This window comes from Aquarana catesbeiana, linkage group LG03 (genome assembly GCF_042186555.1).
Source record: "Aquarana catesbeiana isolate 2022-GZ linkage group LG03, ASM4218655v1, whole genome shotgun sequence".
NCBI classification, from domain to species: Eukaryota; Metazoa; Chordata; class Amphibia; order Anura; family Ranidae; genus Aquarana; species Aquarana catesbeiana.
The window spans coordinates 649,811,648-649,827,552 of NC_133326.1; the positions used below are offsets into that span (position 1 = coordinate 649,811,648).

General features: G+C 43.2%; 1 protein-coding gene across 1 annotated transcript in view; it reads right to left on the bottom strand.

The window, feature by feature from the left end:
* Positions 1 to 2,597: 2,597 nt before the first annotated feature.
* KANK2 (KN motif and ankyrin repeat domains 2) overlaps positions 2,598 to 15,905 on the bottom strand; it is a 148,654-nt gene continuing 135,346 nt past the window's right edge. The window contains exons 12-14 of the mRNA XM_073622616.1: positions 9,458 to 9,658; positions 6,930 to 7,022; positions 2,598 to 5,850 (exon numbers count right to left, since the gene is read on the bottom strand). Coding sequence (XP_073478717.1) covers positions 5,794 to 5,850; positions 6,930 to 7,022; positions 9,458 to 9,658 — 351 coding nt within the window. The 3' untranslated portion in view covers positions 2,598 to 5,793. The remainder of the gene's footprint in view (positions 5,851 to 6,929; positions 7,023 to 9,457; positions 9,659 to 15,905) is intronic.

The following is a 15,905-nucleotide window of genomic DNA, read 5'->3' on the forward strand; positions in this document are numbered from 1 at the left end:
GACACACAGAGGTGTCCCGGCCAGGAGGCATGGGACCAAGGAGAGGACAGCGCGAGAACACTGCCAGGCAAGTCTCCAGGAGGAAACGGAACAGCCAAGAGGGCTGGTGAGTGACATAGCCTCAGGAGGACTGGGAGGCATGCCTGAGAGGAGTGGGATGGGTTCAGAGCCAGTCAGGAGTAATGTGGTGGCATGGGCAGGAGAAAGGGGCAGCTGAAGCCAGGGAAGGCTGGCAGTGCCAGAAGAGGTGGTGCTCTGAGCAGTAGCCACAGATAGGACAGCTAACACCAAAGATTTCTATTTTTTTGGCTACACCATATGGGCCCGTGGTCCTGCCTGCAAAGGGCATTTGTCCAGATTCAGATGAGACTGTGCTGAACCTGAAACTTGTGCTAGTTGGTCCTGGGAGTTGTTCTGCAAGCAAGTCTGTGCTGGAGGTAGAAGAGGAAAGCTTGTATATAGTTCAAGTACCTAAAGAGTTCTACTGATCAAATGGGCATCCCATATCTACCCTCCCCAATCCAAGTTCAATTCCCCTAATTGAAAAAACAAACAAAGCTGCAAAGACTGCTTTTTGTCTTTGAAGTGAATGGAAAATTTGTGTGCCTGGCTGTGTAGGGTGGGAGACAACCACATACACCAGGGGCCTCTAGGGCGGTTGCACTACAGGTGCACAGGTGGTGAGGGTATGCATAGTTAATGAGGGGTGTAAAGACATTGAGGGGTTTATTGATTGTAGATTGGTCCATGGATGATGAGAAGTGCATGGTAGGAGAGGGGTCCAAAGACAGAGAGGGTTGCATGGTTGGAGAGGTGTGCAAAATTAGAGAGGGATACACAGTAGTAAGATGTTGCCTAGGTGGAGAGGGGTGCACGGTAGTAAGGGGTTGCATAGTTTAGAGGGGTGCATAATGGTGAGGAGTTGCATAGTTGGAGAGTGGTGCACACTGGTGAGGGGTGCAAAGTTAAAGAGGGGTGCACAGGTGGTAAGGGGTTGCATAGTTGGAGAAGGGTCCACAGGCAGTAAGGGGATGGAGAGGGTGGACAGTGTTGAAGGGTTGCATAGTGGGAGATGGGTCCATAGGCAGTTTTGCATGGTTGGAGAGAGGTGCAGAGTTGAAGTAGGGATGTGGAGAGGAGAAAAAAGGTGTGTAGAAGGAATGGAGGGGAGCAGTAATGAAAATGAAGGACAAGGATGCAGAGAGAGAGATTACAGCCACAAACAGGCGGCCCAACAATAGTAATAGAGGTCTGGTTAGATGGTCTGCCATTAGGTAGCAGACCACTGAGATAGACTGCCCCAATAGTAAATCTGGCAGTATGACATCTCAAACGAAGTGGATCTGTGTCAAGTGACACATGACACAACCGCCATGACATTCTACAACTATGACATACAATGCTTAGTTAGAGGAAACCTGTGAGGACAGACACATGGATGCAAAGTTTGAGGTTTTCATCCAGACTTGGAACAAGGATGCAGGATCAGGCTCAGTTAGGCTCCTAGTAACAAAGTGAAACCAATGCCAGAGAGGTATGAGGCGAGTTTTCTACCTAATAAAGGTAGCTCTATGCACCTATGTTAAAGCATTTAAAATGTCTGACAGGTTCACATGCAGCTGGGTAGATATAAAAAGCACAAATGAATTCAACGCTGTAGTCATTAATACAGCATTTAATATATTTTTTTATTTAAAAAGGAGAACTTTGTAAGTACTGGAATTCAACACTTACTTGGCCATGTTTCACTTGCTTCCCCACCCACCTTCCATCATTTCATTCCTTCTCCCTCCTCTCACAATTAGACATTTTCTTTCATACCTTTTTTTTTTTTTTATAAATCATCCCGCACTTCCGAGATTCTCTCCTAGGTGAAAATTACATCTTCAGTTGCCCGCAGCCACCAAGGATACTCAGATCACGCATCCCGGGAGGCCTAAGGGACACAGTACACTGCATGCACCATGGCTTCCTACAGTACATGTGCATCACCAGGGAGCTGGCTGCAAGAACCCGGAAGAGACAACCGGCTTTTAATGAAATTAGAGAAGAAGATTAAGGCGAAGGATTGGGTGTGCAACAGCACAGTGGCGGATCACTACAGAACACCACTGGATTTGCTGAGTTCGTGTTGTGTGTGATTATGTTTTTTATGGTTAACAAAGCGAAAAAGGTAAGAGAGCATAAGTAATATAGGGTAGTGTTTAATGCATACACCCACCTCCTAAAACCTCCTGAGGAAGTGGACTCTTAGTCCATGAAACGTGTTGAGTCATTATCTCCCCATCGATGTCTTTGATTGTCATGTTTTGTATAAATTATTTAAAATATTTTACATTAGCTATAGGATGAATAAACACGAAGGATCATCTAATATATAAATATTCCAAACAAATCTAAATAACATCAACCTTTTATATGGTTTTAAACAATTCTTTAATAAAATGATGTAATGTTTTAACAACAAAATTTGTGTTAACATTATTTGTACCATTTAGAATTTTTTGTACGCTCCAGGGATGCTGGTATACCCCTTGATGGGGAAATAGTGGAAGTTTTTACTGGAGTTTTTCCCAAAGTCACAAGACACACTTAAATCTGTTGATTATATACATATATTTATATAGTGATACATAAAATACAGGTAGTCGACGTAACCATTTCACATATAAGTATGGATAACAAAAATATATATATATTGCAGTGCTTCTATTACAACCAATACACAGAAATATTATTGCAGAATTGTATGGAATGAGCTTAACTGGCTGGTGTACGGAAGCAAATGAGAGAGGAGCGTTGTGGGAGAGGGCCCATCTTGTATCTGAATTCATTATTTCCATCATTCTTATTGCTTAATCAACATGCCAGTCCACCAATAACTGATATTCCAGTAATGTGTAGATGCAGCTGGGTTATATCTCCCATTGGCTTATACTTCTTGGAATCTTCAGCAGAAAAATTAAAATGCTATTATAATGGTCGAGGCAAGCGGCCTGGTAACAAGCATGGGATCTCAGTATAATGTCCTTGGGTGATTTAAGAAGCCAGTAAGTGACTCGATATCTTCAAATGTCATGTTTGAGCGGACCTACTTTCTAACATACCGTACACCTTACTTAAACTGAAACTGTACATTCCCTTTGTCCAGTTTTGTCCATACCACGTTCCAGTCACCCTGCTAAATACCATGCTGTAGCCATCTCAAGGTCTAATCTCTGCATTAAAGAAAATGTGTCACTTTGTCTATTCAGGGCAAAGTGACAGGTTCTCTTAAAATACCACCCTCCACCCAACTGATACCTATCTTCCCCACACTTCCCTGCTGCCCTGTATGCCTCCAGTGCTGAAACCAATCCTTACATAAGCCTGATTGGCTCCATTCTGGGAGGAAGGCGAGAAGGTGGGGTGCTCCTCCAGATTTAAATGCACTGCATATTTTCAAGGCTTCCAATAGGTGAAAGGAGTAATGGGTGAGCACAGGGAAAGGGGGTAGGTGATAGGGGCAGGGCCTATCAAGAGAACCTTTTACCTTGCCCTAAATAGAAAAAATTGACAGATTTTCTTTACTCTGCCTGCATCTTCCTGTTTCCATCTTATCACCTGCTTCTTCCTCATAGTCTGTAGCTGATCACTTTAAATAAGTCCCTTTCTTCACAAAATAAGCCATTCGGGAGTCAAGTTTATGGCATTTTCTCATATAAATTATTTGCCAGAAAAGATCTCGGAGCAACCTCCTCCTACAAGAAAGAGAATCAGCCCTACATTGTCCATGTTGGCACATCTCTCCAACATACCTCAGTTCTACAACATTTTTATAGCTTCCTTCATTCCTCTTAGCAAAGCCATCTTCACCCTGTTACAGACTTAAATGTGAACATGTTACACAACCATACTGAACTAACCTAATCCAAGAAAACTGGGCTCCAGATAGATTGTACTTAAAAAACTGTACAAACCTCATAAGCCAAATGCTCAATGTAACCCTTAACTTTGCTGCTACATGGAGCTCAAGAGGACACCAGGCACCACCGGTGTTTCTCTGTTGGTCACCAAGATGCCCACATTGCAAAGACAGTGCTCCAAGGTAGGATTACAAGAAGCTTGAGCTGAAGTTTTGGGACTCTCTGGGCACCACAAAGCCATTTTGCATCATCTGGTGATAGTTTGGTGGATATCTCATTCCAAAACCATGGGCATTAATATGGAGTCATATCCTCCCTATTCGGCCTAAAGAACATTTGTAAGGTGAGGTGCTGATGTTGGCTGGCAGACCTGGCTCATATTTTAACCCAAAGGAGAATTGAGGTCAGGACTCTGTGCAGGCCACTCCAGTTTCTCAACACCAAACTTCTTAAACCATGTCTTCATGGACCTGGTTTTATGCAAATTAATTCAATGAATTTGAGGGGTGTTCACTAATTTTGGCCATATAACATATAGCAATATTAACCTGCAAGCAGTGCCTGCCTTGAGTAGTTCAGTATAGTAGATTACTGTTCAGTAATCAGTTGCCCTGTCTAATATCACTTAATTGATTATTAATTTATATATTTTTAATTCTTGGTAAGTTCTTGCTTCAAACTAACTGACTAAATAAGAAGTCCTCCTCAAGTGCCTTTATTAATCAAAGTATCTTAAAACTGTCTTGGTTGCACACAACAACCAGTGTGACTATCTGGTTGCTAAGGCCAAAAAAGAACACATGTGCCTCCATTCCTCCATGTGTTTGGAATGAGATCTGTTCTGTCCCAGGGCAATCTGGACCTATTCACACCAGCAGGATCCACTGCTTTGCATTAGGCTAATGGGCATTACCATGCATTGTGTTGGGACAGCCTATTCATTTTAACAGGATGCCGAATGCACCACAATGGACCAAAAAAATTGCATGCAACATTTTCGGCAGTGCACTGTACTGCATGAAAGATCAAGTCAAGTGTTCTGCTGCACTGTAATGTACATCTGTTGGCATGGTGTGCTGGTGAGCAATAATGTGAATGGGCTCTTCAGTTTCAGAAATGCACCTGAAAAAGACACCTGGAAACTGCAAGTCTGGATTTGGCTGTTGTGAGGAAATCCAGACAGGTCTTATTTCAGATATTTTAAGAGGTCAGTCCTTAAAGGAAACCTGTCTTTATTGAAACTCAAAGGCTGCTATTGGTGAATATCTGACAATGCTACTTGCTTGACTGTCTCTGGCTCCAGTACTTACTGGATCACTGACCTGTTCTGCTAACTTGTTGCTGGTTGGTGACTCAGATAGTAATGGAGCCGTTAGATTTACATTGTACCACTCAACAAGGATTTCGAAATGAAGAGTTCAGCTATGGCAGTCTAAGTATTTTATCAGTACAGCTTTTGAGCACGGAAAACAGGAAATCTTGCCTCTAGCAGTCAGTCAGAAGTGTGTTGTCGTTTCCTGGCCTGAAGCAAAAAATGTAAGCTGGAATCTTATTGGTTGATGTTCCTTCTGCTTCCTCTGTCTCTATGTTTTTGTCTTCAGTTCCTCTCCTTCAGGTGTCCCAATGATACACATACTTCCTCCACTCTCCCTAAACCTCTGACTCCTGTCCTGTACTTTACTGCTCACCTTCGGTAGATAACCCAACCCACCTGTCCCACCCCCTGGTTTCCCTCTCTCCATGGTGCTGAAGCTGGGTGCATAGTGGTTCTTGCAGTGCAGTGTCTATGGACGGCAGACATTGGTACCCATCCTCCTCAGCCCCCTAATTGGGTAGACACAGGACGTAGATGATGATGGGTGGAACCTCCAAACCCCAAATCCTCCTCTTATTGGGATTCATCTGTTGGGTTCACGTGCTGCGTGTTTGCTTGTTCACCACCACTCTGAAAAAATAATACATAATGTGTCATCAGTACTTGGCCAAAAAGTTTTCTCAAGTATCCTGATATAGTATATCCAATTACATCAAACAACAGTATTACATGGGCTACTATAAGTAGTGTTATACAGTAGTAAGAGCTGTGGTAATACCTATGTGATAGGAAAAAAAAAAAAAAAAAAAACAATATCACCCAGTATGCTCCTGTCTGTGTCATCCTGTGGTGGGAGAGACAGACTTCATGTCACAAAGCTCCTCCTGTCTGTGTCACCCTGTGGTGGGAGGGACTCCTCCTGGGTGGTGTCACCCTGTGGAGGGGGGGACAGACTTCATGTCACAAAGCTCCTCCTGTCTGTCACCCTGTGGTGGGAGGGACTCCTCCTGGGTGGTGTCACCCTGTGGTGGGAGGCACAGACTCTATGTCACATAGCTCCTCCTGTCTGTGTCACCCTGTGGTGGGAGGGACAGACTCCATGTTACATAGCTCCCCCCTGTCTGTATCACCCTGTGGTGGGAGGGACAGACTTCATGTCATATAGCTCCTCCTGGGTGGTGTCACCCTGTGGTGGGAGGGACAGACTTAATGTCACATAGCTCCTCTTGTCCGTGTCATTCTGTGGTGGGAGGGACAGACTTCATGTCATATAGCTCCTCCTGGGTGGTGTCACCCTGTGGTGGGAGGGACAGACTTAATGTCACATAGCTCCTCTTGTCTGTGTCATTCTGTGGAGGAAGGGACGGACTTCATGTCATATAGCTCCACTTGTCTGTGTCATTCTGTGGTGGGAGGGACAGACACCATGTCATAAATCTCCTCCTGGGTGGTGTCACCCTGTGGTGGGAGGGTCGGACTTTGTGTTATATAGCTTCTTCTGGGTGGTGTCACCCAGTAGTGGGAGGGACAGATTCCATGTCACCTATTTTCCCCTATGTGTCACCCTGTGTTAGAAAGGACAGACTTCATGTCATATAACTCCTTTAGTCAGTGTCCAGCACCTGTGGTAATTGAGTCAGACCCCATGTCACATAGTTCCCCCTGTCAATGTCACCCTATGGTGGGAGGGACAGAGAAAATATACTTACTGAACTAGATGTTTTGGCATTATAAGCATATAGAAGCATTGCTATATCATTCTGCCCAGCTTCCAGCGCAATAGACAGAGCAGTACTCCCATCCTATTAGAAAGAGAAATATAATTAAATATAGCAGAGTTTATTCTCTTATACACACAGCCGACTGAGGTAGGTAAAATCCTACTAATATCTGTGTATTATACAGCTCATTTTTTACCCAATGTACAGTGAAGACTCTTCTGGAGAGAGATCCCAGTCACATCTGTGTATTATACTGCTCCATTATTACAATATACACAGGGCAGACCCCTCTAGAGAGAGATCCTAGTCCTATACACCGATCAGGCATAACAGAATGATGACCGAACCACTTAATATTGGGTAGGTACATCTTTTGCCATCCAAACAGCCCTGACCCATTGCGGCATGGACTCCACTAGACCTCTGAAGGTATGCTGTGGTATCTGGTACCAAGCCATCAGTAGCAGATGATTTAAGTCCTGTAAGTTGTGAGGTGGGGCCTCCATGGATTAGACTTGTTTTTCCAGCACATCCCACAGATGTTCAATTGTATTGAGCTCTGGAGAATGTGAAGGCCAAGTCAAAACCTCAAACTCTTTGTTGTGTTCCTCAAACCATTCTTGAACCATTTTTGCAGTGTGGCAGGGCGCGGTATCCTGCTGAAAGAGGCCACTGCTATCAGGGCATACCATTTCCATAAAGGGGTGTACTATGGTCAGCAACAATGTTTAGGTAGGTGGTGCATGTCAAGGAACATCCACATGAATGGAAGGAGCCAAGGATTCCCAGAAGAACATTGCCCAAAGCATCACACTGCCTCCGTTGGCTTGCCTTCTTCCCATACCGCATACAAGTGCCATCTCTTCCACAGGTAAGTGACGCACATGCACCCAGCCATGCACATGATAAAAGAAAATTTCGATTCATCAGAACAGGCCACCTTCTTGCTCTGTGGTCCAGTTCTGATGCTCATGTAGCACCCTCTAGGTTAGGTAGGTAGGTGCTAGTGTAGTGTTTGTGTTTTTTCTGCCAGTGCAGGTAAATTTAGGCAGGCCTAGCTGTGAGCTAGGCCTGTTTGTTTTGATCTGGGGGCAGGGGAGTGGTTTTAGTGTAGCAGCAAGTGACTGCAATGTGCCTCAGCTCTTGGGCACCTCCTCTGTTTCCAGGGAGGGAGAAGGTTCTGGAAAAGGGGCTGGGCAGAGAGCTGGAGTGACATGGGGTGCATGTGGGAGCCCTGATCAATCCCCAACTAGGATTGGCAGGGGGCAGGCCTCCTATATATACCCATGGTCAGCCTGCTGTGGGGGGAGCTGTCGGTGGAACAACTGAGGTGCTGGCATGTTGGACTGTCGTGATAAAGAATAGAAAACCACTGTGGGAGTAGAAAATTTCCAGGTCGTCCGTGGGAGTGAACAATGCCCTATTTTTAATATTCGAGAAATAGTATCCCATTATTGGTGTCAGTGGGAGGAATAGTGCCCCATCATTGGTATCATCGGGGGAATAGTGCCCCATCATTGTTATCAGTGGGAGGAATAGTGCCCCATTGTTGGTGTCAGCGGGAAAAATAGTGCCCCATCATTGGTGTCAGTGGGAGGAATAGTGCCCTATCATTGGTGTCAGTGGGAGGAGTAATGCCCCAATATTGGTTTCAGTGGGAGGACTAGTGCCCCCTCATTGGTGTCAGTGGGAGGAAAAGTGCCCCATCATTGGTGTTAGTGGGAGGAATAGTGCTCCATCGTTGGTGTCAGTGGGGGGAATAGTGCCCCCTCATTGGGGTCAGAGGGAGGAAGAGTGCCCCATCATTGGTGTTAGTGAGAGGAATAATGCCCCATCGTTGGTGTCAGTGGGAAGAATAGTGCCCCATCGTTGGTGTCAGTGGGAGGAATAGTGCCCCATCATTGGTATCAGTGATAGGAATAGTGACCCAGTGACCCATCATTGGTGTCAGTGGGAGGAATAGTGACCCATCATTGGTGTTAGTGAGAGGAATAGTGCCCCATCATTGGTGTCAGTGGGAGGAATAGTGCCCCATCATTGGTGTCAGTGGGAGGAATAGTGCCCTATCATTGGTGTTAGTGAGAGGAATAGTGCCCCATCTGTGGTGTCAGTGGGAGGAATAGTGACCCATCGTTGGTGTTAGTGAGAGGAATTGTGCCCCATCGTTGGTGTCAGTGGGAGGAATAGTGCCCCATCGTTGGTGACAGTGGGAGGTATAGTGCCCCATGATTGGTATTAGTGGTAGGAATAGTGACCCATCGTTGGTGTCAATGGGAGGAATAGTGCCTCATCATTGGTGTCAGTGGGAGGAATTATGCCCCATTGTTAATATCAGTGAGGAACAGTGCCCCAAGGGTCAGGTGAAGGCAAGCAAAGGGCCACTTCCAGCCCCCGGGCCACAGTTTGGAGAGCACTGCTCTATTGCAATATACAGACAGCAAATGTTCCCTGCAATATCTTAGTATTATACAGACTCCTCTTGAGTTTTGAACAGTTAGTGTCACACTATGACTTACATTGTCTGTTAGAGACACATCACATGTAGGTTCTGCCAGGAGCAGGCTGACTATGTCGGCGTGGCCATGTTCACACGCACACATGAGTGCAGTAGACCCGTCATGATCCTGCACATTGACATCTGCCCCACACTGCAGCAAAGCCCGGACCACGTCCAGACGTCCATGACTTACTGCCAACATAAGAGCGGTCTGCCCAGCCTGGGGTGAAAGGGAAAAAGAGAGGAATTAGTTCTGAAGCATTCTATGTTGGTGAAGGTTCTCATTGATCCATGCCATGATATATCTCATAGTAATCACATCCAACTGCACTTGTTCTGGAATGTTGAAGATGTTTAATAGCTTATCCAAGAAACTTCTTCAGTTTCAATGCGTGTCAGGAATATACCCGGAGCGTTTACAGCTGGACACTCAATGGAGCGGAAGAAGTGGCTTCTCTTGGGTTCATATGTAACATGTTGCAATGTGGAGCCTATTTATAAAAAATGTCACAAGTATTTCCCCAGCCGTAAAAAATTGTTCACTGTATTTCGTCTAACAGCTGCACTTCCTCTGATCGCTGGCTCCATCTAGTGGTCATAAGGTGGTATTTTCCTTATTAAGATATTTCTGGAAAATATGGCATTATGGCCACTAGATGGAGCTGACGATCAGAAGGAAAATAAACCTAATAGATAAAATATGGGCGAAAAATAACAGCTGGGCAAATGCTTCTGTCATTTGTCCAGTGGCTTTTTTATAAATAAACCCCCAAGTGTAAAGCTGCCCTTGGTCAGCAGATCTGCCACGTATAACAGTATAAGTGTGCTACCTCTATATAAAACAATGCAAAACTGCAGGAAAACATTTACAAAAATTTAGGCCTCATGTACACTAGAGGTTGGGAAAAAAGGGTGTTACCGCTTCAGGCAGATCAGTTTGTAATGAACCTCTCCTCTTGTTTGGAAGCCACTGGTGCTGGTAATGCATATATCAAAGAAATTTGAAAAAAATTCTGGACAGCCACTCTCCAAGAAATAGCCTTTATTTGTTAAACGCTGATGCGTTTCACACTATCAAACAGTGCTTAATCATGATTAAGCACTGTTTGATAGTGTGAAACGCGTCAGCTCTTCTGTTCGTTCTGCTGTTGCATGTACTTTTTGATTCCTTTTGACAAATAAAGGCTATTTCTTGGAGTGCGGCTGTCCAGAATTTTTTTCAAATTCCATTACACTAGAGGTTGGGGGCGGTAAAAACTGAGCCTTAAGCTGTAAAGCCAGTGGACAAGGGTTTTTACTAGGCATGTGCACTGCCGAAAAATTTGTTTGTTTTCGTTTAATCAGTCTTTTGGGGGGTTTTTTCTGAAAATTTTAAATTGGGAATTCTGAAAATTCTGAAATTTTGGATTTACGGATTTTTGAATTTCCAAATTTTCGAATGCTGAATTTTAGAATTTCTGAATTTCCGGAAATTCAGAATTCGAAAATCCAAAAATCTAAAAATTCGGAAATCCGAAAATTCGAGGATCCGAAATAAGAAAGAAAATCCTTAAAAATTCAAAAGAATGAACATCCAAAAATTTGAAATAATAACGAACTAAATAATATTAACTAACTATTACATTATAGGTATTGGAATTTCCTTTCAAATTTGGCTGTTAAGTGAACGTAACGAATACAAATTTATCTGAAGTTACCAATTATGCGAAATAACGAATGCTGCATCAACAAATGGAACGTAACAAATTAATAATAAATATTAATAATACATTTTTATTATTATAATTGTTATTTATTATTATTAATGTGTTATGTTTGATTCGTTTAGATACGGTATTCCTTATTTCGGATAATTTGTAACTTCGGATAATTCGTAACTTCGGATAAATTCGTATTCGTTACGTTCACTAACAGCTAAATTTGAAAAGAAAATTCCAATACCTATAATTTAATAGTTAGTAATAGTTAAGTTATTATCAGATAGTTATTATTTCAGATTTTCGAATTTTAGGATTTTCGTTCTTTTGAATTTTCAGATTTTTCGTTTTTATTTTCGGGTTTTCGAATTTCCGAATTTTCCATTTTCTGAAATTTTGACTTTTCAAAAATTCAGAAATTCGAAATTTCGAAAATTCAGAGTTAACTAAGTTGCCGAAATTCGTTAAAAAATGAATTGGGAACTAAACGAATTGCACATTTCTAGTTTTTACCCTCGTCAATCCCTGCTGTCGGGAGATGTACTGCCATCCGAAAGTGACCCATTAACCTGAACGGGGCCGCATTGCAACTGCCCTGCAACTGTGTGCAATGCAAGTGATTGCAGCGCGGCGGTTTGGTATTTAGCGATTAAAGCTGGCAGTGGAAGGCGACATAATGCTTCCTCACTGCCTGTCAATCGTCCTCTGAAGTGTGATCCACCATCCAAAGCCACCTGAGCTATCTCGCAAGGAAGCTGTCACAGCCAATTATATGCAGCGGAGGCATTCCTTGCCCCGCAGACGCACGGACACACCCCCCCCAACTCTATTGGTGGGTTCCTGGGTCAGTGTCCAATATGAAGAACCTTTACTTTCCCTGCTGGATCGTTTATTAATGGGCTTGTTCACACACGCTTTGGTCAAATGCGGATCGCTCTTCAGAGAGCATTTGACAGGCAGTATGGAGGCGTTGTATCCTCACTGCCTGCTTTAACCCCTTGAACCCCACAATAACGCACTGCAATCACAAACATTACACGCAGTTTCAGGGCGCGTGCAAAGCAGCAACATTAATTTGAATGGGTCACACTCCGGTGCCACTACGCCTGTCAAAGGTGACGGGGGGTATTGTTCCTGCAGCCACTAAAGGGGGGAGCCGTTAAGGGGGCAGTAAAAATGCGGCTTAACCATGGGGTTTTACCACCTCTCAAACACTATTGTAAATGAGCCCTTATATTATGGAGAATTTAACAGGTATAGCTGGAACACTCAGAGGTGACTGGGAAGACCCACAAGTCCCCGTTTGGCAGGAACAGAGTCGGGAATTATTGCAGGGAGGTCTCGCTGTTGGAACGTCCAAGACATAGACTATATTACCAAAATTATTGGGACGCCTGCCTTTACACGCACATGAACTTTAATGACATCCCAGTCTTAGTCTGTAGGGTTCAATATTGAGTTGGCCCACCATTTGCAGCTATAACAGCTTCAACTCTTCTGGGAAGACTGTCCACAAGGTTTAGGAGTGTGTCTATGGCAATGTTTGACCATTCTTCCAGAAGCGCATTTGTGAGATCAGGCACTGATGTGGATTAGAAGGCCTGGCCCACAGTCTCTGCTCTAATTCATCCCAAAGGTGTTCTATCGGGTTGAGGTCAGGACTCTGTGCAGGCCGGTCAAGTTCCTCCACCCCAAACTCACTCATCCTTGTCTTTAAGGACCTTGCTTTGTGCACTGGTGTGCAGTCATGTTGGAACAGAAAGGGGCCATCCCCAAACTGTTCCTACAATGTTGGGAGCATGAAATTGTCCAAAATGTCTTGGTATGCTGACGCCTTAAGAGTTCCCTTCACTGGAACTAAGGGGCCAAACCCAACCCCTGAAAAACAACCCCACACCATAATCTCCCTCCACCAAATGATTTGTACCAGTGCACAAAGCAAGGTCCATAAAGACATGGATGAGCGAGTTTGGGGTGGAGGAACTTGACTGGCCTGCACAGAGCCCTGACCTCAACCTGATAGAACAACTTTGTCGGAGATTACAAGCCAGACCTTCTCATCTAACATCAGTGCCTGATGTCACAAATGCTCTTCTGGAAGAATGGTCGAACATTCCCATAGACACACTCCTAAACCTTGTGGACAGCCTTCCCAGAAGAGTTGAAGCTGTTATAGCTGCAAATGGTGGGCCAAGTCAGTATTGAACCCTATGGACCATAAAGGAATTAAAGGGTCAGTCCATCCAAACCTGATCTTTTAGTTATAGGTGGAGCCTGGTGGTCAGATCCTGGCTTCATATACACTATATTACCAAAAGTATTGGGACGCCTGCCTTTACACGCACATGAACTTTAATGGCATCCCAGTCTACACACTATTAGATTTTCTTCAGATTTACCAAAAACATGTATTGCAAGGGTCTGCCTGATTGCATACAAATTAAAACTCTTAAGGTTTGACCTCATATTATATGGTTTTGGTAAATCTGAAGACAAAAATCTGCAGAAAATCTAATAGTGTGCAATCAGGCAGGCCCTTGCACTACATGTTTTTGGTAAATCTGAAGAAAATCTAATAGTGTGTAGACTGGGATGCCATTAAAGTTCATGTGCGTGTAAAGGCAGGTGTCCCAATACTTTTGGTAATATAGTGTATATGAAGCCAGGATCTGACCACAAGCTCCACCTATAATTAAAAGATCGGGTTTGGATGGAATGACCCTTTAATTCCGTTATGTCATCTACTGAAAAATTATTAAACCTATTTTAAAATATTGCTAGCAGAACGGCCTGAATTCTGCCTTTAAATGATCTCCCACAATCCTGTGCACTGCACACTGAGAGCGCTCCTATCTTCAGGGCAAAGTAAAAACATCAATATGCAAGAATGCATCAAATTATCCAATTATCATGTGCCTGGAGCTCAGACGTAAATGCGGGAATTTTGTTTGTTTTTTTTTTTTTACTGCCATTAAAGGAGACCTGTCATGAGAATACACAGAGACAGTCACCACTGACTTCACACTTTGAAAATGCTATATGCCTGGCTGTCACATAAATCTAGTGGCTTTGATACTTTTTAAATGACATTCCTGGAAGAAGAACGCAAACCAGGAGTTCTGACTTCACTTTCACTCTACTTTCTGCAAGCATGGGAAGGATCCCAAACATTATTTATTATTATTATTTTTTTAATCATTATTTATTATCATTATATTTTACCATGATTATCATCATCGTTATTTTTAATCAATATGTATTAATATTATTATTTTAATTATTATTATTCTTCCGTAAACTGAAACCAGAGACAACCAAAGCAACTGGCACTTTTAGAAGGTTGCTTTGTTTTTCTTTGTCTTTTGCAGCCTCAGTCAGCCAGCCAGGGAGAACCCTGGAGGGCATTCATTTTAAATATACATAAACCCAAATCTCTAAAATCTTATATAAGTTTTAAAGCTGAACACCAGGGATTTCACAAGAAACAACCCTGCGTGTGCCATTCCATACTTCCCAACTGTCCCTGATTTGGAGCAATGTCCCTCTGTCCCTCTTTCCCCCTCATTTTGGTCTGATCTATATAATTGTGTATAAAATGCACTTTTTTTTATCTATCAAAAAGTGTTTCCCAGTGCTAAACCTTTCATCCAAATTCTAAATTGCTGCATTTGTACATTTTAAAAGCCAATATAAAGGAATAGGAGTGGTAAAAAAAAGTCCTTGTGGATTTAATCAACCTTTTTTTTTTGTTGGTTAATTCTCCTTTAAGGGGGTGTGGCAGGGGGCGTGTCCTATGCCTGCATACATTTGTTAGTGGGTGTCCCTTATTCCCATCTCAAAATGTTGGGAGGTATGCCTATTCCCACCTCTCACTGCAAGGGTTAAATGTTCATTAAGTCTAGAAGCGGAGGAATAAGGTGTAAGATGTAATTTACTAATTGCTCTACCCGGCCCCCTCCACGCTGTGCGACCGGCCCCCTACAACCTCTTCTTTTTGGAGCTTTGGCCAGTAGTCGCACAAACAAGGAAGTCCCTTGCTTTGACACTTCTTGTTATAGGGTGACAACTCTCTGTCCCTATCTCCCGATTGTGAACCCGCGTTGTCATCCTATCACATGCTGTCCCAATATAGACCACAAATAGCAACAATGACGCATTGATTTACTAAAACTGGAGAGTGCAAAATCTGGTGCAGCTCTGCATAGAAACCGATCAGCTTCCAGGTTTATTTTTTTGTCAAAGCTTAATCACTTGTCATTTCTGACACTTCTACATGTAAAAATCTACTTTTTCTTGCTAGAAAAATTACTTAGAACCCCCCAAACATTATATATATATTTTTTAATCAGAGACCCTATAGAATAAAATGGTGGGTGTTGCAATTTTTTGTATGACACAGTATCTACGCAGCGGTTTTTCAGGCGCAATTTCTTGGGAAAAAAAAACATTTTCATGAATTAAAAAAAAAAAAACAACACTAAAGTTAGCCCAATTTCTTGTATAACCTGAAAGATGATGTTACGCCGAGTAAATAGATATCTAACATGACACGCTTTAAAATTGCGTCTGCCCATGGAATGGAATGGCGGAAAACTACGGTGCTTAAAATTCTGCATAGGAGATGCTTTAAAGGGGTTGCAAACCCTTGTGTTTTTTCACCTTAATGCATCCTATGCATTAAGGTGAAAAAACACTTGTCAGTGACTGGCCCTCCAGCCCCCCATTTTACTTACCTGAACCCTCGAACTTGACCCGGTGGGGACACGCTGT